The sequence below is a fragment of the Felis catus genome, chromosome B4 (genome assembly GCF_018350175.1).
Source record: "Felis catus isolate Fca126 chromosome B4, F.catus_Fca126_mat1.0, whole genome shotgun sequence".
Classification (NCBI taxonomy): domain Eukaryota; kingdom Metazoa; phylum Chordata; class Mammalia; order Carnivora; family Felidae; genus Felis; species Felis catus.
In genome coordinates, this window is record NC_058374.1 from 52028593 (window position 1) to 52052765 (window position 24173).

The 24173-nt window shown below is 35.7% G+C and overlaps 1 protein-coding gene across 4 annotated transcripts in view; it reads left to right on the forward strand.

Moving 5' to 3' along the window:
• Nucleotides 1–12721, forward strand: part of PIK3C2G (phosphatidylinositol-4-phosphate 3-kinase catalytic subunit type 2 gamma) — a 347688-nt gene extending 334967 nt beyond the window's left edge. For all 4 annotated transcript variants that reach the window (XM_006933551.4, XM_019834592.3, XM_045061452.1 and 1 more), the window contains 2 exons: nucleotides 3160–3285; nucleotides 12136–12721. In XM_006933551.4, coding sequence (XP_006933613.3) covers nucleotides 3160–3285; nucleotides 12136–12288 — 279 coding nt within the window. In that variant the 3' untranslated portion in view covers nucleotides 12289–12721. The remainder of the gene's footprint in view (nucleotides 1–3159; nucleotides 3286–12135) is intronic.
• Nucleotides 12722–24173: the final 11452 nt, after the last annotated feature.

The window sequence follows — 24173 nt, forward strand, 5'->3', positions numbered from 1 at the left end:
AATTAGCTGTGATGTTTAAGGATCAAGATACAGTACAAGAAAGAAAAAATAATAATAACATTGATAGGACAGCTGCTTTGGAAAACAAAACAAAACAAAAAACAAAAAGAATCTCTGAAAGACCTGAGAAATCAATGTCTGCATTGAAAGCTATTAAGGATATACTAAGTCCACTGCTGTTCAGATCTAATGCACTTCTGATTTTAAATTGAAACCTGTTCTGTTCTATTATCCTAAAACCTTCAGGATATTCAAGAACCTTGTCAAGGACATTAACTTGGAAACAGAAACCCAAACCTTTAGTTGCTAAATGCTTGGTGAAATCTGGTATGCAAATATCTTTCCCCATCTGTGATTGGGAGTTTATTCTTCAGGCAATGGGGGAAAATCTTGAATGCCCCGAGAAGGAAAGTGACATGATCAAAGCAGCTTTACAGGAAAGTTAATTACAACATTGATATATGGAATGAATGAAGGAAAGAAGTGGAAAGACTGGGCCAAAAAAGTCATTAAAATCTAGTTACAATAAGTTAGGAAATAAAGATCTGTGGTGGCGGATGTACTTGGGCAAACAGAGGATATTGATCTCGCTACACTTTGATTTGAAAATCAGTAACAAGGGAGACCCTAGAGAAAATAAATGGTATTATTTTAATATAGCTTTAACAACCTCGAAATTTTTGTTTGGGAGTGTAAGGAAGGATAGACAACAGATTTTGGTTAGATTTTATATAAGTGTGCCAAGAAGATATCCGGATGGAAATATTCACAGGTCACTAGGCTTGGATTCTAAGGATGAACTAGAGATTCTTTATTTGGGAGTCATCTAAACGGTTCTTAGTTAGGGTTAATTTGGTGCCCCAAATGATATTTAGCAATGTCTGGAAGGATGGTGCTATTGGAATCTGGTGGGTAGAGGTCAGTGATGCTGTTAAAATATCTGCAATGCACAGAACAACCTCCTACAACAAAGGATTATGTGGCCCAAATGTCAATAGTGCCAAGGTTAAGAACTCTGCTCATAAATGTCATAGTACATTAGGGATATCTTGTCCAACCAGTGCATATAGTATATTTATGTTTAATTTAAATTTAATTTATAGAAAATAAAAATAGTACCAAACATTTATCAGGTCTTACTCTATTTCACATTACATGGTTTGTCTTTTAAATGCTGTTAAGACATATATCACCTTTATCCTCCTTCAACAGGTTAGGAAACAGATCCACTGAAAAGTTAAGATGACTGCCAAAAGCCACATAGCTGGCAAATTTGGGGACCCAGATTGCAATTAAAAAGTCCATTTTCAGAACCATGATTCTAACCACTAAGCTGGAGCATACAGGGATTATAGGTGCAGTATCCTCAAACACCATGGCAGACAAGAGAGAATTACAGAGCAAAACATTACTCTCCCTTCATCCTTCTTACCAAACCAAACCACACCAAATCAAAAAAAGTAAAAGCACTCTCTCAAATATTAATAGCAATTCCTTTCTGCATCACCGAAGATTCCATTATCCCATTGAAACATTTCAGAGATTTTTATCCTGGAGAGGTTTTCAATGGAGGAAAGAAACCTTGAGCTCTACCTGAAGCAGCAATTTTGACAATCTTAGCATTCTGACATATGGTGTATCCAGATGTATTATACCTAATTTGTCGGTAATAATAAAGTACAAAATTTTCCTAATGTATTTTTCACCCTGTAAATTAGAACTGAGTAAAAATTAGTACTATTATAATATATATCATATTTTCTTACTTTCCACTATGTTTTTTTTGAGTGCCAAAGAAAGATATACAATTAAAGCTAATGACATTGGGGCACTGGATGTTAACATATAAATGTCATTGTGATTCAGAACAGTAAAATGTATTTGTTAAAAATTACCAACTTAATATTTAGAATATAGTCAACCAAATAAAAATTTCTCAAATTAGACTTTTAAATCATCCTCTTTAAATATAAATTACACATTTATCAAACTAACATTTATCAAACTAGATATTTGGAGTTCTAGTATGATTTATTCTCCATTTGGTCAAGATGATAAAGGTGAAACACATTTCTTTGAAGTTTGGTGGTTTCCAAATTTTTGAAACAATGGACTTATTCTTCAAATGACTATTAAGAAATAAAAATATCCATAATAAGGAAAGGTGGAAAAGAAGAAGGAGAGAAGTTCTGCAGCCAGAATGGGGAAGCTGGGAAGGAAGGAAGTTGGGAGGCCACTTAGGACAACCTGGGGACAGGGGGTCCAAAGATCTAGATATTTAACAACATTAATCTACCCATCAGGCAGTATTTTAGGCAACTTTAGAGGCTCCATAGAACACAGTTTGAGGGGTGCCTGGGTGACTCAGTTAGTTACACATGCAACTCTTGATTTTGGCTCAGGTCATGATCTCACAGATTGTGAGTTCAAGCCCGGCATTGGGCTGTGCACTGAGGGTGTGAAGCCTTCCTGGGATTGTGTCACCGTCTCTCTCTGACCCTCCCCATCTCAATCTATATTTCTCTCTCTCAAAACAAACAAACAAAAAATAATAATAATAATAATAAAGAATATAGTTTGAAAGGGGTTATCCAATATATTTTAGGGTAATTTATAATAAAATTATCATAACTATCTTAAAATCTTTTAACTATATTAAAGTTGCAGGTCTAACTGGTATATTAATTACATTCTGCTTTAAAATGTGATATTACATAATATGCATATACTTATCATTAAATGCTACATTTTATTTTATGTGTTAAACTTGCATTTTTTAATTTTCAAGTGGTGGACAGTATCCTGAGGCACTTAATTCCTATCTCTGCCTGTGGTTTATATTTATCTCTTGACCATTTCTGTCAGAACTGCAAATTTATTTTCTACCATAAAAAACTAAAGTAAATTACATTTAATAAGCTTTTAAATATAGTTCTCTGACACAACACTTAATTTAAGATCGATGATTTTACTCTTTTACACTGTGCTTTGGGAATATTTTTGAGCAATGATGAATTTCTTTTGATTGTTCTCTTATTTTCTGGTAAACAGTACTGTAATAAATTTTGATCCTGCCTTTGGTCTCGATATTTAGTAGCTCTGTATTTGTTTTCTTTGATAGCAACACGCATTAATATTTATAACCATTTTCCTTTGCAGCATCTCCCAGATGGCTCTGCGCCCAGTGCACATGTTGAATTTTATCTTTTACCATATCCCAGTGAAGTTCGTAGGAGGAAAACAAAATCTGTTCCAAAATGTACCGACCCCACTTATAATGAAATTGTGAGTATGATTCATCTCTTGTCCGGTCACTTTGTATTTTTCTTACCATTTTTCAGCTTAACAACCAAATATGGAAAATGTGCAGTAATTGGAAGCATTATTCCATAAAGGGAAGACATTTCACAAAATAGCCACTGTGTGCTGATCACTGTTCTCGATGCTATGGGAACTGGAAAATACAGATTCTGCTTTCAAAGCATTTATGAACCAATTTTCAAATTTTGGCTATCCTCCAGCAAGAGCCCACGATGGCGTTTGTTTTGCCTAACATTATCCCTGACTTCATCTTATTTTCTCTAACCTTATTTTCCCTTACCTGGTTTTCTTTACCTAATAACTTTATCATAGTATATCCTGTGTATAACAATAAACTTCATAAAATCTCCTTTGAAAAAATGAAAAACAATAAACAAGTACAAACCACCAATAAAATTAATTTATATTATATATAGCTCTCTAATTCACGTGTGTTTCACAATTTGAATATCCAAACCCTTAACTTCTTTCTGAGGCAAACCCCACATTTATTCTCCTGACTCCATCCCTTCTCATCTCCTCTGTACCTTGCTCGGATGTGAATTTGTTTGCCTTTCTTAAGGCTACTTCATCCACTGGTTAGGTCAGAAATTTAAAAAAAAACAAAACAAACTCCTGAACTCAGCCTTTCTAAAGCACCCACATTTTCTTTCCCTCCCTATTGCCTCCAAACTTTTGCAAAAGTAACTCACATTTCCTGCTCTCACTTCATCACTTCCTTTTCATTCTTTAATCCTTTGCAGTGTGGATTTTGAACTTAAAGATGCTGCTTTATTAAGAGTGACATCAGTAGACTCCTAATTGCTCAGTGAGCCTAATGAACCCTTAGGCTCTACTCTCCTGAACATTTCTACAGCCACGCTGCCAACTGCACCCTCTTTTTGACACCCCCCTTTTGCTTGAGTCTTACCTCTTCTGAACTCCCTCCATCTTCTCTAACCACTCATTTAATTTTGTTCTTTGCCATTCTTCCTCTGAAAAATATTCTTGTTTGCTGTTCCATGATCTACCCTCATTTCCTCTTGATAGATAGTCTCAAAATTATCTTATATACCTAAAAATTTTTCATTTAACACCTCTCTGTAAGTTGCATCTACATCTATTCCTCAAGCCTTGGCTTCTGCCTTAAATTTTTGACCTTCTGTACTTCTGCCTGATTACTAAAGAGCTCCATTTGAATGTCTCCTAGGCACTTTTAAACCAGAGTTCCCTCCTCTGTTTCCCATCTAAAAAGATATCTTCTAATGACACTTCCCTCTCTCTCACTTTTCCAACTAATCCCTAAGTTTTGTCATTTTAAAAGTTTTTTATATGTACAGCCACCTGCCTCTTAAACCCATCACCTTCTGTCTGCCCCATCACTGCTTCTTCGTTTGAGGTCCCTGTGACTTTGGCTACTATAGAATAGCCTCCTATCTGCCTCTTGTGTTTTTCAATCAAATCATTCACATTTCTACCTAAGGTGTCTTTCAAAAGCCAGTCATATTTATATTTTCTACTATTGAAATTTCTTTTGAAAGTTCCTCATTGCCTCATGGATTATGTATCATCCCTATATACTTTTAAAAAGATTGTTTGGGGTACCTGGGTGGCTCAGTTGGTTGGGCATCTGACTCTTGGTTCCCCTCAGGTCATGATCTTACAGTTTGTGGGTTCAATCCGCACATCGAGCTCAGTACTGATGGTGCAGAGCCTGTTTGGTATTCTCTCTCTCCCACTCTCTCTCTCTCTCTCTGCCCCTCCTCTGCACACTCGTTCTCTCTCTCTCTCTCTCTCAATAAATAAACTAAAAAAAAATGTTTTGAGATCATTGTAAATTCACATGCAGTTGGAAGAAATAATACAGAGAAAATTCAAATAACCTTTTGCTACTCTCTCCCAATGGTAACATTTTGCATGACTAGAGTACAGTATCACAACCAGGAAACTGACATTGATTACAATTCACTGACCTCATTGACATTTTGCCAGTTTTACATGTGTTCTTATGCATTTTGTTGTATTTAGTTCTATGCATTTTTATTTTCATTCCAATTGGTTCTATGCATTTTTATCACATGTATAAATTTGTGTGACCATCACCCCATCAAGGTCCAGAACAGTTCCATCACAAAGACCCTTGGTGCTACTCTATTATAGCCACAGACACATCCCTCACTCTAATGCCCACTCCCCCATCACTGTCTACTAGTAATCTCACCATCTTTATAATTTTGTTATTTCAAATGTTATATAAATGGAATCATGCAGTTTGTAACACTTTGAGACTAACATTTTTCTCTCACCATAATGCCCTAGTAATCTATCCAAGTAGCTGCATGTCTCAATAGTTTTTTTTCTTTTCACCACTGAGTAGTAGTCATGGTATAGAAGTATAACATTTTCCTTAACTGTTCACCCATTAAAGGACATCTGGGTTATTTTTGGCTTGGGCTATTGCAAACAAAGCTGTTGTGAACATTGACGGATAAGTTTCTGTGCAAACATAAGTTGTAACTTCTCATAGATAACCGCTCAAGATGTAATTACTGGAATATATGGTAATGGCATATTAGGTTTTTAAAAAAAAAAAGAACTTGCCATACTCTTTTTCTATACCATTTTATACTCCTACCAGTAATGCATCCAGTTTTCTCTGCATCTATGCCAGCTATTTTTTAATTTTAGTCCTTTTGATAGGTATTGAGTGTGCCTCATTGTGGTTTTAATTTGCACTTACCTAATAACTAATGATGCTGAACTTCTTGTCATGTGCTTATTTACCATCCTCTTTAGTGATAGGTTTCTGCATGTCTTTGCTCATTTGCTAATTGAGTAGTTTGTATTTTTGCTGCTGAGTTTTGAGAGTTCTTTATATATTATGGATAGTAGTCCTTTGTCAAATAAGTGGCTTGCAAATATTTTCTACCTGTCTTCCATGACTACTTTTCATCCTCTTCTCAGGGTCTTTCAAATTAAAAGTTTTAATTTTGATTTTGTACAAGTTATCAATTTTTCCTTTTTTGGCTGCATATGTGGTAGCAAATCTAAGAACTTCACCTAGCACTAGTCCTAAATATTTTCTCTTCTAGTTTTCCTGTTTTCTAGTTTTACATTTTATATTTAAGCCCATTAATTGTGAGTTAATTTTTGAATGAAGTATGGGGTTTAAGTTGGAGTTCATTTTGTTGTTGTTGTTGTTGTTTTAACCTAGGAATGCCAATTACTCAAGCATCATTTATTGAAAAAGCAATCCACCAAATGTCTTTGTAACTTTGTCAAAAATAAGTCAGGGGGCTCCTGGATGGCTCAGTCGGTTAAGCATTTGATTTCAGCTCAGGTCATGATTTCTCACAGTTCATGTGTTTGAGCCTCGTGCTCAGCCAGTTAAGCATCCAACTTCAACTAAGATCATGACCTCATGGTTTGTGGGTTCAAGCCCTGTGTTGGGCTCCTCTGAAAGTGCAGCACCTGCTTAGGATTCTCTTTCTCTCCTTCTCTCTCTGCCCCTTCCTGACTTGTGCTTTCTCTCTCTCTCAAAATTAATGAATAAACTTAAAAACAATAGGTCAGGAATATATGTGTGCTCATTACCTTTTATTTCTTCACACCTAATCCTATTGTCAGGTCACATAAGACAGCTTGTCATTCCCTGAACAATCCTTAGGACCTCTGTGATGGAGCTCGTTCCCTTCACCCTTTCTGCTCTTCTCTGTCAACTTTGAAGCTTACCTCAAATGTGCATTCTGGGAACTACTCCCTCCTAGACTCTTATGCCACACTTGCCATCTTTTACTTAGTTCTACATGCTTTTTTTCTTCTAGTATATTGTAAATTTCTTGAGGGCAAAGGAAATACCTTTTTGTTTTTTGGGTTTTTTTTAGTATCTTTAAAATTTAGCTGTTTCTAAAAAGATTTATGGAATTTAATATTTGGGGTAGTTTTATAAGTGATGCTTTATATGGATGTGTAAAAATGCATATATATTTATACATATAATTTAGTAAGGAGAGATCTTCTGAAATTTTATTATTTATCATGATATCAGCAGCTAGAGATATACTCTCCCAGTAGTAGATCATTTGTTTCCATATGTTTTCAGTACAAGACCCCCTACATCAATATCAAGAAATTTCTCTAGACTTAATGCTATACTTCAGCATTTGTAAGCCAAGGAGGGACATAAGGACAAAAAGCCACTGACAATTCAGGAGTTTAAATTAACTTGTGTTTTATTTATTTCAAGCAATATTTTAAAGCAATGTTTTTAAATAATAAATACACATGCATGGAGATTATTTTATATTGCTTATTATTTCCATAAGTTTTCTGATGGCTTGCATAATTCTGGGTCCTCCCACATTCGTGGCCCATTGATTAGAAATCACTGCAATGCTTTTTTCGTCAGCCAGTACTTGTAGCTTGGACACACTGTTTATATATTTTAAACACTTTTAAAACTGTTTGGAAACTTTTAAAATTATTTCAACAATAGTCCATAGTCTATGCCTAGTACACTCTGATCTCTACATAACTCAAATAAGCAGAAATGTTAATTAATATGTGGATAAGTGACTATTTTAATAGTAATGATCACCCTATAAACAAGTTTGGTGGGGAAGCTGGTTGAATTTAGAAAGTGATGAGAATAAAAAGAAGACAACATTTTAATTTTTCTCCCATTTTGTTCTGTGTCTTGTATCAATACAAGAATAGTTATAAGAAATGCCAAAAAAAGTACACCGGTTTCAACTCTGGTTTTACTTTCTCTTGCCCTCTACTGTGCTGCTGGAGGCCTCATCTCTGTGCCAAACCCCTCAAATATTTCTGGGCACCCTCAGCAACAATTTACATATGTTTTCTCGGAAGCCCAGAAAATTATCACATGGCATCCACCTCGTTTTTAACTTGTCCCCTGCTTTGCTTCCCAAATACTGCTACATCAACCACTCAGTATGGCTGGGATTTCTTAAACTGCCGAAGCCAGGCAATGTTCTGGGAAGTGGGAGAGAATGACCTCACTCCCCTTTTTATATAAATCTCTTAAAGGAATACAAAGTGCATATTACATTGCATCACCAATGTCTTACAAAGGTTTTCATGAAAATAATTATTTCCATTTTTATTCATAGTTCTCTCTTTCCCCCTAATACCCAGACTGAGAAAGGCTGGGTCAGGGACACTGCCAAGGGTCCCTTTTATATCCACCCTTTAGATACTAAACTTTCTTTGATACAGGGCCAAATTTGTCTATTTGACACTTCCCAGAGTGATTCCCAACAGACTTTGCCAGCAGTCTCCCTGAAAATCCCTATCATGTATAGATCCCTGTTGTAGACATGACTGGACTGGAGGTGGGTGGGGCTGGCAGTAAGCATGCTCACAAAACTGCCCTTCAGCTTTTAAGACACAGAGCTGGGATCCTGGCGCTAATGCCCTTGCTCTTTTTCACTCTGTTACCTTTGGCATGTGGTTAAAAACCATCATTTTTTGCAATGATTCATTAGAAAAACAGATCGTATTTTAGGGCATAATTATATTCTTATAGCCAATGCATATTGTACGTTGTATTCCTTTCTTAAGTACTGTTCTGTTATAAAGTATAAAGGGGAAATTAGAACAGAACAGGAACATTCTACATGTTTCACAGATCTTAAAATATCTTGCGGAATGTGAATGATTATCTAGCAGAATGTGAATGATTATCTTGCATAGCAGTAAGTGTATGGTACACTCAGTAAGTCATAGCTATGGTTATCTGTAACATCCTCTCACTTGATATTCATAACATGATGAAAACTCGATTTGTAAATGAAGACATTGAGACCTTGATGTCAAACATTTCGACCAGGATCCAGCTACTAGTTTTCAAGTCTAAAACTGCCAGATTCTTAAACTCATACCGACCCCACTAAGTTATGCCGTTGGTCCTTTCCTCCCACACCCACAGAGTTTTCCTGTTCTCACTTATTTTGAACTCTCCTTTTCATTATCCTGCCTCCTTGCTCCCCTTACCACCAGTACTAGACACATTTTGGTTTCCATGTTCTTGTTCTTCCACTGAAGTCACTCTAAATATGCTAAATACACTTCAGAATTATTTACTATGCCCTCAAGGCAAATAACATATGGTGAGTGCTTGTATACAAGTTAACAGATATTAATTACCCTAAACAAGGTTTTTTTCTGTTTGATGAGATAATTTAAAGCCTACAAATTCAGTATTTGTCAGAAGGCAATGAAGACCTGGCTCATGTCTATAAGTAAAAAGTATCATAAAGTTAAATGGAAAGAGCTGTGCATTTTTGGTTCTGTTTATGTGAAGACAGAATATTCATATTAAATCATTTGGTGAAAAAGTCTCAAAGAATATAATCATCTGCATACTTCTCTACCATTACCCACTAATTAGTCATTGCGCGGTAAGAATAGAGTGTTTATTTTTTTCTTTATTTTTTAAGTTTTTATTTAAACTCCACTTAGTTAACATACAGAGTAATATTAGTTTCTGGCGTATAATATTCAACACTTCTATACATCACCCAGTGCTCATCACAACAAATAAGAGTGCTTTTTTTTTTTAACAATGTTATGGATACAGTAAAGCAATTAAAATAGATCTATATTATCTATGATGTATAATGATTGCATGTTTATAAAACTTGAGTTACTTTTAAGGAAATAACTTTTGCCTAATGAAGCACAGGGTGTAACCTCTAGAGTTCAAATGTTTGTATTTTAACCAGAAAGGCAATTAATTCTTAAAGTCATTTTTTGAGAATTTCAACTTGCCAAATACCAGGGAGGCTCAATTCTGTCTGGAACTGTTTTCTCCAGTTAACTAATGCAAAATAGCAAGAAACAGCTGTTCCTTTTTGTGTATTTGATGGATCTTTCTCAACTATAATTTATTAGTGTTCAATAGGTACCAGGCTTTGTTGTAAGGCTTACATTCATTATCTCACTTATTCTCCCTACAGTGCTAAAAGGCAAATGTTATTATCACCATTATTATTATGCAAATGAAAAAACATATAGGTGACCATAAATGCATACAAATTATTATGTCATAGAAATTTGTATCTTTAGAGCTTATTTATATAATTCACAGAGTTCTTAAGCCAGACTTTTGCAAAGCCCTAATAGTTAGGTTTACTCCATTTTTCTATTTCACATACAGTCACACTTTAAGGGCCCCTTCATCTATTTTCTCTGTAAAATAAATGAGTTTACCTGCTGAAAGTATTGTGGAGAGGAAAATGGAAGATAGTTTAAACAGTTCAAAATAGCCACTGTGGAGAAAAAGAAAAGGAGCTTACTCTATAGTCCTGGAAAGATAAGAGTTCAGGAGGAGATGTGGCTCACAGAGTCTATGCTGGGCATCCCATTGCTGGTAATGAAGAATAATTAATGTAATAGCGTTTTGAGATTTTTAAGGCAGCGCTTAAACTCCTTTACTATCTCAGGGGAACTCAATAAGTGAAATGGAATAATCTGAATCAGCAGTCCTAAGAAACTGAAAAGATAATATTCTGTTTGGAATGAGAATAGGATTCTAGAAGAGGAGGTAGCCAGGAGCTGTCACATGAAGCAGGGTAGACTGGATTAACCTGTTATATCACATCTCATGTCCCTTGATTGAATTGTTTATTTGATAAGGAAATCATTGTTCAGAACAGCTAAAAGATGGCTCTTGAATGGAACTTCATCAATAACTTCATGGGTTCATAAATGGTAGACAAATGCAATGTGATGGACCAGAAACCATATCCATATACACTGAGGAGACCTCCCAACTGACTGAAAGGGTTTCCCCCTCAAGTTGTTTCCTCTGCTTCTTTTTTGTACATATAGAGAACACTTTATTTCTATCTTGTAGCTTGGCTATAAAAAGCAAGCAAGTTTGTAGTAGCATATGAAACTCCTTTTCTAAATGTGTTCTGAGGAGTTTCCCTGGCAACCATGTTGGGTTTATACACAGGTCTCCCCTCCCTTTATGATGGGTAACTAATTTCTTGATAGTACTACACTTCTGAAGTTTCTTTACTACTGTAGGCACCCAGTGGTAATGCCCATAATTTACTTCCTGGAAATTATAACACACAGTTGAACAGATCCCTTTTTAGAAACTAGTTATATGACTAGCAAGTGAAAAAGAGCAAGACACAAAACTGTACATACAGCATAATTACAGCTCAGTTCTTAAAAAGTAATTATATATAGAAAACAAGATAAACATCAAATATTAACTGTAATTATCTCCCAATGGTAGAAATATAGATTTTCCTTTTTTTGTTTCATCCATATTTTATTTAATAAGCATGTGTTTTCATAATTAAAAATTAAACAATTTTAAATAAATTAAAGTTAGCATAGAATTAATTCTTCCCATGTAGAAGGAAATATTGTTGTACTGCACTAAATTAACACAAGGAAATCATGGAGATTGGCCTGCTCTCCTCATTAGTCTTCAACAAAGAAAGATAATGTTCAAGGTCCCATGTGGCACAATAAATTCAAGGACAGTTAAAAGGTGATGTATTTAAATTTCCTCCTAGAGAATAATTTACAGTCATATTAAATTTGGGATGGACAATTATTAATGGAATCAGAATAAATTCTAAGCTTCTTAGAGAAATATTCTGTCATTAAACTCCATTATGTTAAGAGAACCTTTAGCTTTCCAGAATTACAGTTAGAAATGAAAGATCCTACATTAACATATCTGTTGCAAGCTAAATGATATTAACGGCTAAATATTTTTATTAAAAGCAATATTTTTTAAAAAGTGCATTTAAGCATATCTGATTTATATTTTCATTATTCCCTTTTCAGGTGGTGTATGATGAAGTCACAGAGCTCCAAGGATATGTTTTAATGCTTATTGTGAAAAGCAAAAGCATATTTGTGGGAGCAATTAACATCCAACTTTATACTGTCCCACTCAATGAAGAAAAATGGTATCCACTAGGAAACTGTATAATTTGACCATTTCTATCAATGAATGCATTATTCAGTAACTACCTATATCTTTTTCCACTTCTAGGCCTCTTTGTCACTACAGCAGGACGTTTTTGTTGTCAAAGGTAGCATAGTGTATCAAGGACACACAAAAGAAAGACATCAGAATTAGTCTGTTAGAGTTATATATTCTCTACTTGTGTTTCATTGTTTTCTTAGAATCTTTTCTCCTTAACAAAGTGCCAATTTATTGTGTAAAATAAAAGAACACCTAATTTTAATATATCTTTTAAATCAAACACATGCTCACATTTTTTAATTGTGTGCCTACTGTTAAAAGCAACACTCTGACTGTAGTTTCCAAGAAATACGGCCATAAATCTCATCAATTAATTTAAGATCTAAGTATATCTGTAACAGATTTTTAACTTTGAAGTAAATATACATACCTGCATACTGACTTATAATCCTATTTATCGAATTATTTATGGAATTAGTAAGCTCCAGCAGAATGATGTATTATTTTCTATCAGAAAAACAAGGACAAATGCCTGAAATTCTTAAATCCAATTTTTGGAAGAAACTTCTTTGCAGTTTCTTGCCTTTTTCTATGCCAATCAATTAATCATCATTGGATTTCACCCAACCAGAGGCATGATCACATTTTTAAATTTCATTATCCCTTAACTCCACAATGTCAAACTCTGAAACTCTCCCCTCTGATCAAAACCTCTTCTCTTTGCACATCAAGAATTTCTCTTACTTCTGAAGCTACTTGTGTACTCATCATGACTTGAGTAGACAATCCTACAGATTTCTACCTACAAAGTAGGTACAACTCAAAGCACTATGCTACATTCTTTAAGAGAACAAAATAGGAGTTTGGTTTTTTTTATCCTTGCCATTTAAATTACTTAAAAAAGTTAAATTCTTGCTTTTTTTTTTTCAATGCTTCACTGTGAACGAATAAAAAAGTAATTTAAGCTCTTAGATATGGTCATCTACATAACCATGTAAACACATAAAGGACTGTAAAATTTATTCATTGAAAACATTTGAGTGCCAGCCTACAGCAGGCAGAAAGTCAATGCAGATGACCGCACTGAAAGGAAAAGTGACTCTGACACAACAGCAGGGCATAAGCAACACATGTAGGATACTCTCCTGAAGTGCCAGGTTCTGGTGAACAGGGACTGCACTGCAGGGAACTCCAGGATTTCTTCAATGTAAAGTCACTTTCAAGAGCAGAAAACATAGTTGACCTTCTTAACACAGAGAAACAGACACAGAAAGGCAGGCAAAATGAGAAGACAAAGAAATTTATCCCAAATGAAAGAATAGGACTAGGCTATAGCCAGAGATCTAAGCAAAATAGCTATAAGTAACATGCCTGATAGAGAATTTAAAGCAATTATAATGAGGATACTTACTGGACTTGAGAAAAAAGTGGAAGACATGAGTGAGACCCTTAACACAGAGATAAGAAATAACATAGTAGAGATAAAGTGCTCAATAAACAAAATGAAACATGCTTGATGAAATGAACAGGACCTAGTGACCTAGAAGATAGAATAATGGAAAGTAATCAAGCTAAACAAAAGACAGAAAAGATTATGCAAAATAAGAATAGGCTTAGGGAACTCAGTGACACCACCAATGTAAAAACATTCAAATTATAGAAATCCCAGAAGAAGACAGAGAGAGGGGAGCAGAAATTTATTTGAATAAATGATAGGTGAAAACTTTCTTAATCTAGGGAAGGAAACATATCCATATCCAGGAGGCACAGAGAACTCTCAAAATCAACAAAAGCAGACCCACATCAAGACACATTTGTAATTAAAGTGGCAAAAAATAGTGATAAACAAAATTTTTAAAGCAACAAGACAAAGGAAGACAGTAACTTACAAGGGAAAATCCAAAAAGCTAGCAGGAGATTTTTTCAAAAGAAACTTTGTAAACTAGAAAGGAGTGGCATGATATATTCAAAGAGCTGAAGGGGAAAAATCTGCAGCCAAAAATATTTTCTCCAACAAGGTTACTATTCAGAATAGAAGAAGAGATAGTTTCCTAGACAAACAACAGCTAAAGAAGCTCGTGACCACTAAACCAGCCCTACAAGGAATATTAAAGGAGACTCTGAGTAGGAGACCAACAGTGACAGTATCAAGGTAGGAAACACAAAAGCAGTAAAAATGAATATTTCTGTAAAAATTCAGTCATGAAACTCACAAAACAAAAGGATATAAAATATAACAACATATGCCTAAAGCATGGGGAGAAAAGGAGTAAAGAATGGGTTCAAACTTAAACAACCATCTACTTAATATAGACAGCTATGTGCAGAAGAGGCTATATACAAACCTAATGGCAACCATATATCAAAAACTACTAATAAATGTGCAAGAATAAACAGAAATAAATCCAAATATAAAATTAAAGAAAATAAGCAAACCATGAAAGAGAGGAAGACAAGAAAAGATCAGAGAAAATCTTCAGAAACGACCATAAAACAAATAATAAAATGACAAAACTATGTATCTATCAATAATTACTTTGAATGTAAATGAACTAAACACTCCAATAAAAAGACATAGGGTGACAAAATGGATAAAAAAAAACAAGACCCACCTATATGTTGCCTATAAGAAATTCATTTTAGATATAAAGACACCTGCGGATTGAAAGTGAGGGGATGGATATACATCTATCATGCAAATGGAGATCAAAATAAAGCCAGAGTAGCAATACTTGTATCAGACAAAATAGACTTTAAAACAAAGACTGTAACAAGAGACAAAGAAGGACAGTATATAATGATAAAGGGGACAATTTAACAAGAAGATATAATAATTGTAAATATATGTGCAACCAATTGAGGAGCATCCAAATATATAAAATAATAACAAACATAAAGGAACTAATACATAATAATAGAATAATAGGAGAGGACTTTAACACCTAACATCAACAGACAGATCATCTAAATAGAAATACAACAAGGAAACAATGGCTTTGAATGACACACTGGAATATATGGATTTAACAGATATATGCAGAACATTCCATCCTCAAACAGCAGAACATACATTCAACTGCACGTGTAATAGTCTCCAAAATAGATCACATAAAAATATAAAATAAGCTTCAACAAATTCAAGAAGATTGAAATCATACCATGCATCTTTTCTGACAACAATGCTATGAAACTAGAAGTCAACTACACGAAAAAAATCTGAAAAACCACAAATATGTGGAGATTAAATACTACTAAACAATACATGGGTCAACCAGGAAATGTAAAAAAGAAATAAAAAACTATATGGAAACAAATGAAAATGAAAACACATGATCAAAAACCTTTGGGACGCAGCAAAAGTGGTACTAAGAGAGAAGTTTATAGCAATGCAGGCCTACCTCAAGAAGCAAAAAAAATCTCAAATAAACAACCTAACCTTACACCTAAAAGAACTACAAAAATAACAACAAACAAAACCTAAAATCAGAAGAAAAAAATAATAAAGATTAGAGCAGAAATAAAGGATTTAGAAGCAAAAAAAATAGGTCAATGAAACCAGCTGCTGCTTCTTTGAAAAACAAATCAATAAAATTGATAAACTTATGAAAGTTGAGAAAGGACTCAAATAAATGAAATCACAAATGAGAGAGAAGTAACTACCAACACCACAGAAATACAAACAACTATAAGAGAATATTATGAAAAACATTATGCCAACAAATTTGTCAACCTAGAAGAAATGAATAAATTCCTAGAAACATATACACTACCCAAATTGAAACAGGAAGAAAGAGAATTTGAACAGATTGATAACCAGCAAAGTAATTAAACCAGTAATCAAAAAAACTCCCAATAAACAAAAGTTCAGGATTAGATGGCTTCAAGGGGAATTCTACCAAATGTTTAAAGAAGAGTTAATACCTATTCTTCTCAAACTGTTACAAAAAATATAAATGGAAGGAACACTTTCAAATTCATTCTATGAGGCCAGCATTACTCTGATTCCAAAACCAGATAAAGACGCCACTAAAAAAGAGAACTACAGGCCAATATCCCTTATGAACATAGATGCAAAAATCCTCAACAAAATACTAGCAAACTAAATCCAACAATACATTTTGAAAAATCACTTGGCATGATCAAGTGAGATTTATTCCTGGGTTGCAAGGGTGGTTTAATATTCACAAATCATTAACGTGATATATCACATCAATAAGAGAAAGTTTAAGAACCACATGATCATTTCAATAGATGCAGATAAAGCATTTGACAAAGTATAACATCACTCATAATAAAAATTCTCAATAAAGTAGGTTCAGAGGGAACATACCTCAACATAATAAAGGCCATTTATGAAAAACCCACAACTAACACCATCTTCAATGAGGAAAACCTGAGAGCTTTTCCTCTAAGGTCAGGAACAAGACAAGGATGCCCACTCTTACCACTTTTACTCAACATAGTACTGGAAGCCCTAGCCACAGTAATCAGACAACAAAAAGAAATACAAGACATTCAAATCAGTAATGAATAAGTAAAACTTTCACTCTTTGCAGATGACATGATACTCTATATAAAAAACCCAAAGACTCCACCAAAAAAGCTTCTAGAACTGGTAAATAAATTCAGTAAAGTTGCAGGATACAAAATCAATGTACGGAAATCTGATGCATTTCTACATGCCAATAATAAAGCAGCAGAAAGAGAAATCAAGGAATCAATCCCATTTACAATTGCACCAAAAACCATGAAATACCTAGGAATAAACCTGATAAAAGAGGTAAAAGACCTGTACTCTGAAAACTATAAAACACTGATAAAAGAAATGGAAGAAGACACAAAGAAATGGAAAGACATTCCGTGCTCATGTACTGGAAGAACAAATTTTGTTAAAATGTCTATAGTACCCAAAGCAATCTACATATTTAATACAACCGCTATCAAAAATACCACCAACATTCTTCACAGCGCTAGAAGAAACAATCCTAAAATTTGGATGGTACCACAAAAGACCTCAAACAGCCAAAGTAATCTTGAAAAGGAAAAACAAAGCTGAAGGCATCACAATTCCAGACTTCAAGTTATATTACAAAGCTGTAGTCACCAACACAATATGGTACTGGCAAAAAAGTAGAAACATGGATCAATAGAACAGAATAGCAAACCCAGAAATGAATGCACAACTATATGGTCAATTTATCTTCAGCAAAGCAGGAAAGAATATCTAATGGGAAAAGGACAGTCTCTTCAGCAAATAGTGTTGGAATAACTGGACAGCAACATGCAAAAGAAAGAAACTGGACCATTTTAATACACCATACACAAAAATAAACTAAAAATGGATTGAAGACCTAAATGTGAGACCTGAAACCATAAAAATCCTAGAAAAAAACTCAGGCAGTAATCTCTTTGACATCAGTCGTGACAGCTTCTTACTAGATATGTCTCCTGAGGCAAGGGAGACAGAAGCAAGAACAAACTATTGGGATTATATCAAAATAAAAAGCTTCTGCACAGTGAAGGAAAGAATCAACAAAACTAAAAAGCAACCTACAGAATGGGGGAAGATATTTGCAAATGACATATCCAATAAAGGGTTACTATCCAAAATATATAAAAAACTTATAAAACTCAACACCCAAAAAACAAATAATCCAATTAAAAATTGGGCAAAAGTCATGAATTTCTCTAAAGAAAACATACAGATGGGCAACAGACACATGGAAAGATGTTCATCACTTATCATCAGGGAAATACAAATCAAAACTGCAATATCACCTCATACCTGTCAGAATAGCTAAAGTCAACAGCATAAAAACAACAGGTGTTTTTGGAGAAAAAGGAGCACTCATTCACTGTTGGTGGGAATGCAATCTGGTGTAGCCACTGTGAAAAACAGTATTTTTTTGTGGAGATCCTCAAAAAGTTAAAAATAGAACTACCCTAAGATCCAGCAATTGACTCCTGGGTATTTACCCAAAGAATACAAAAATACTAATCCAAAGGGATACAGCACCTCTAGATTTACAGCAGCATTATTTACAATAGCCAAGATAGGGAAGCAGCCAAAGTGCTCACCAACTGATGATTGGATAAAGGAGACGTAACACATATATAATGGAATCATACATGTGTTATGTATGTAATATACATAATATACACATGTGTATGTATATATATACATGTGTATGTATATTATTCAGCCATAAAAAAGAATGAAATCTTGCCATTTACAATGACATGGATGGAATTGGAGAGTATAATGCTAAGCTAAATTAAGTCAGTCAGTGAAAGACAAAATTCTACATGATTTCACTCATATGTGGAATTTAAGAAACAAAACAAACAGGAAAAAGGGTGGAAAAAGAGAGAGAGACAGACAAATAAAGAAACAGACTCAATTATAGAGAAGAAAATGGTTACCAGAGAGGAGAGGATTGGGAATGGGTTAAATAGGTGATGGGGATTAAGTAGAACCCTGTCATGATGAGCATTGTGTGATTTATGGAAGTGTTGAATCACTGTACTGTACACCTGAAATAAATATAATACTGTATATTAATAACTGGAATTAAAATAAAAACTAAAAGAAGAAAATATTTGAGTGCCTGGTATGGGTTGATGTGATCCCATTCAAAATTTCACTCATATGTGGAATTTGATAAACACAACAGATGAACAGGGGAAGGGAAGGAAAAATAAGATAAAAACAGGGATGGAGGCAAACCATAAGAGACTCTTAAATACAGAGAACTGAGGGTTGCTGGAGAGGTGGGTGGGGGGGATGGGTTAAATGGGTGATGGGAATTAAGGAGGGCACTTTTCAGGATGAGAACTGGATGTCATATGTAAGAGATGAATCACTGGGTTCTACTCCTGAAGCCAAGACTATACTGTATGCTAACTAACGTGAATTTAAAAAATAAATAAATAAATAGAATTTTTTAAAAAAACAAACAAAACAATAAAATATATGATCATCCAAGTCAAGTAAGCCATCAGTACTGCTGGGCAATTACTCCATATGTTCCAGGTCCCTTCACTCTCTGTTTCTGCTAGACAATGCTTATAAGCTCTTCTCTCTGCTGAAACCCTAGCACCTTCTACCCTAAATGCTCTCTTCAAGTTGATGTTTCCTACTTCACTTAGAAATAGGAATCAGTCAGGGGCGCCTGGGTGGCTCAGTCAGTTGAGAGTCCAACTCTTGGTTTCGACTCTGGTCACGATCTCAAGGTTCAGTGGTTTAAGCTCCAAACAGTGCAGTGCCTGCTTGGGATTCTACCTCTCTTCCTCTCTCTTTGTGCCTCTCTCTCTCTCTCTCTCTCTCTCTGTCAAAATAAATAAATATACTTTTAAAAAAGATATTGGAATCGGTCAAAAGACCTCTGCAGATTCCACCACAGCATCTACCCACCTAGAAGATCCTATACTTCACCTTCTGACCTATTACCATAGGAGAACTATCCACACTCCTGTACAAAATCAACCTCTCAACTTGTACATTTGATCCCAACCCCTCTTATGTACTCACAAACATTACTGGAATTCCCTTCTGTTCAAAAGCTTCATGTCTTTATTTGCTACTGGGGATAATTCTCGTCAGCATAAAATCATGATGTTACATGGTTACATGATGTTACAACCATAATAAAAAACTTAACAGGACCCTCCTTCCTCTTTTAAATATTTACCTATTGCCCTGTTCCTCTTTGTAGCAAAACTCTTCAGAACAGTTGTCCCTACTCCGTGTCCAGTTTCTCTGCTTGCATTCTTTTCTCAGATTCTTTCCAAGGAGCTATTTGCCCCTAACACTTCACCATAACTACTTTGGTCAAGATCTCTACTGACTCATACAGCTAAATTCAAAGGTCAATTTTCAGCTCCAATCTGACCTAACCTATCAGCAGTATTTGACACAATCAGTAACTCCATCTTCCTCAGTACTCATGCTTTACTTGGCTTCCAGGACACCCAACACCCTCTTGTGCTTTCCTTCTGTAACATTGGTGACTCCTCAGTTTTCTGTGCAGGAACATCATCTCCATAACCTCCCATGTTGGAGTGTCCCGGGGCTCACTCCTGGGTCCTATTCTCCATCAACCTTCACTCTCTAAAAATCATATCTATTCTCGTGGCTTTAAATACCTGTTTGCTGATGATCCCCAGTTTTATAACTCCAGCCCAGATCCCCCTCCCAAATTCTAGAGTTCCATATCCAACTGCCTACTATTAAATATCTCAAACTCAGCATATCCCAAATGAGACACTTGATCTTTTCCCCTCAAACCTGTTTAAAGAGCAAAACCCTTGAAGTAATCCTTGCTAGCTTCCCCCCCTTTTTCTTAATATAATTCAGTCTATCAGAAATTCCTATTGCCTCTACCTTAAAACATAGCCCAAAGCCAACTGCTTTTCACTTTCCATCTGTTACCACTCTGCTTCAAGGTACTACTGTCATCTTTATCCCAGATTACTACACTCACCTTCTTCTAAATAGTCTCTTTGTTTCTATGCTTACCTTGTCCCCTTTATAGTCTATTCTCAACACAGCAGCTAAAGGGATCATGTCATTCTTCTGCTCAAAACTCTCCAGGAACTGCTAATCTCGGAGTAAAAGCCCCAAACTTTAAAATAACCTAAAAGGCCTTTGTGTTCTTCCCATTAGCTACCTCTGATTTTAACTCCCATGACATCCTCCTATGCTCATAGCACTCAAGCACTGGCCTCCTTTCTGTTTCCTGAGCACTCCAGGCATGCTTCCACCCTGAATCTTTATCAGAAAGCTCCTGCTTTCCAAAAGGTGCTTTGGTCCCATAAATCCACTTGCCTGACCCTCTCACCTCTTTCAAGTCTCGATCAAATGTTTCCAGCTCTGTCAGGCCTACACTGACAGGTCTTTATAATATTGGAACCTGCCCTATCCCCAGATAAACACTAGATCCTTCCCCCTCTGCTCTACTTTTTTTTCTTGTGCACTTATCATCTTTGAACATTCTATACAGTTTACTTCTTTTGTTTATTATTTTATGTTTTGTCTCCTTTCACTAAACAATAAACCCCAAGACTGTAAAGAAGTTTTGTTCACTGACAATGCAACCTTAGACCCCCACAAAGTGTGTGGGGGGGGGGTCCTGGGGCCCTCACCATAGAGAATCTTGCTTCCTCCAGTTATGAGCATTAATCACCCCCAGAACCCTCTTTCTAGACCACATTCCAGGACAGGGATCCCAGAACTCCCTGCCTGAACAGCCTTTGCAGGCCTCTTACAGAGGCACATTCATCTACAGTGAGACTGCATCTTCAGTGTGAGAAATGCACAGGCCCTAGTGGTGGCCTAAGGGAGGTTGCCCGCAGGGTTATATGGATGCAGAATGTGTCAGCTACAGTGTCCACAGATGTGCAGAAGGCAGCCACAGCAGATCAAGGCAGGAAGAAAAAGTGGGGCATACAGAGAGGGCTCCGGAGGGGAGCCAGCCCTTTTCAGGCTACTGTAATCTGACAACAATCTTCAAGAAGTCCAAGAATTCTAAATTAAAACCTACCTTTCCAGGTGTTTATGAAGATGCATTTGTCGCAATAGGAGAACAAAGCATATTATTTTTAACAGCTTGTTAATTTTATTTATAACTTTTAAGTTTAAGCAGATGGTATGCAGTTTTTATGGACTGGATCATGTCTCCCCAAAATTCACATGTTGAATTTCTAACCCCCACCTCAGAATGTGACTTTATTTGGAATAGGGCCATTGCAGATATATTAGTTAAGATGAGGTCACACTAGAGTAGGGTAGGCCCCTAATCCAATATGACAGGTGTCTTTATAAAAGAGGGAAATTTAGACATAGACTCATACACAGAAACACCACATGAACATGAAGGTAGAGACTGGGATGATGCATCCACAAACCAAGGAACACCGAAGATTGCCAGCAAACTCCCCAAAGCTAGGAGAGAGGCATAGAACAGATTGTCAAAAGGAACCCATCCTGCTGACCTCTTAACTTCAGATTTCTAGTCCCCAGAACTGTGAGACAAAAAAAAACAAAAAAACAAAAAACAAAAAAAGCTGTTGTTTAAGTCACTCATTTTCTGGTACTTTGTTACAACAGCCCTAGATAACTAATACAATGGGTCTTCATTTGTTTTTCTGTTTCAGCTCCACAAATACCTGGTGCATAGTTGATGCCAAGTTAGTATTTGTGAATTAATGCCTAAATAAATGACCGAATGACACCAGTAAACAAGAAAAGCAAGGTCTCTAATATTAATTTTCATTCATATAATGTTTTAAAGTTCCTTTAGTCTTTTTTACAAATGTACTTTATTTGTTCCCTACAAGAAGTCTAATAAGATGGGGAAGGAAGGATGATTATATCTTTAGAGGGTAATGACATTCAAATGTCTCATTATAGCATAATCTTTCCATTCAAATGAAATTTTAAATAGAATGTTTGTGCATGTGTGTGTATGTGAGAGAGTGACAGACACAAAGAGGTAATTTTTTAATGTATATTTATTATGAGGGGGTGCAGAGAGAGTGGGGGACAGAGAATCTGAAGTGGGCTCAGCACTGACAGCAGAGAGCCCAACGCAAGGCTTGAACTCACAAACCATGAGATCATGACCTGAGCCAACGTCCGACGCTTAACCAACTGAGCCACTTAGGTGCCCCACAGACAGGTATTTTTAAGGTAAGTGGACGTGAGGGACCTGAAGCATTGGACAATTGGCCACCCCTCAACCCCCCTCAAACTGTCCATTCTGATCTTAAAAATTCCTGAGAAACTTCCACAGAAAAGGAAGACATGTCAAAAAAACACAGGCTAAAAGAAACTGAGGATCACAGATATAACATGGCTACCTATAACAATTAAGTGGCCGTGGTAGCAGAGACCCACTTCCAGCAAACTTAGCTCAAGGTCAGGACTTGATTCCCAGAGGGAATAGATTATTGAGAAGGTCCCACCATTTACATATTATCCAGGCCCAAAGGAATGACTTGATAGCATATGGGAGAAATGTTAGTGACTAAAGCAGTTGCTCAGCGATTTCAGGTCTTATATTGCAACACAACTGTCACAAATGAAGATATATTTTATTTCCTAGCACAGGAGCTTGTATGCTCTGAAAACATTTTAGTTGAACTGATTAAATCTAATGAAAGCTTTTTCTTTAGAAAGAATGCTGGGACCTACATAGCATAAACACAGGAGTTTCAGTGGACCAAGACACCCCGCTTAGACTTTGGGCTTTGGTAAGTGTGGGCCATGCGAATTTATTAATCTTGGTAGTTTGCAACGGCTTATATTGCACCACATGATGGGTTTTTATCATTAAAGGGATGTAGCATTAAACCTTAGGCATTCATGAATACAGGCCACAGAAGATTTAGTCCCTGGAACAAAATAGACTATAAGGAAAGACAACCTTTTTTATTTTCTTGAGTAAACTTTTCTAAGCGTTAGGTGATAAAAGAACATCAGCTGTTTTCTTTAATGGATTTCTTAGCCAGATCTCTAACTACTAGGCCAGAAATTTGAACAGTGGCTGGATTGAAAATGCACTACAAATTTTAGTGGAATTGTAGCTTAAAAATCTTATCTCCAGACACGAATATGCTTGCCTACTATCTCAGCTTCCCCAAATTGTATTGTGTGTGTGTGTGTGTGTGTGTGTGTGTGTGTGTGTGTGTGTGAGGTGCCCTTAGGGTGGCCGAGCAATGGAAGAGACAACACCAAACTTAAATTCATGAGGCACACTCATTAGACCTCTGTGACTTCAAAAATACAGTCTCCAGTAGGCTCTGCATCTGATAATTGAAGAAAGTCGAGTTATTAGAGCTCAGAGGTTCAAACCATGGCTGTAATCATAAAAGGGATGTCGATTTTATTAAT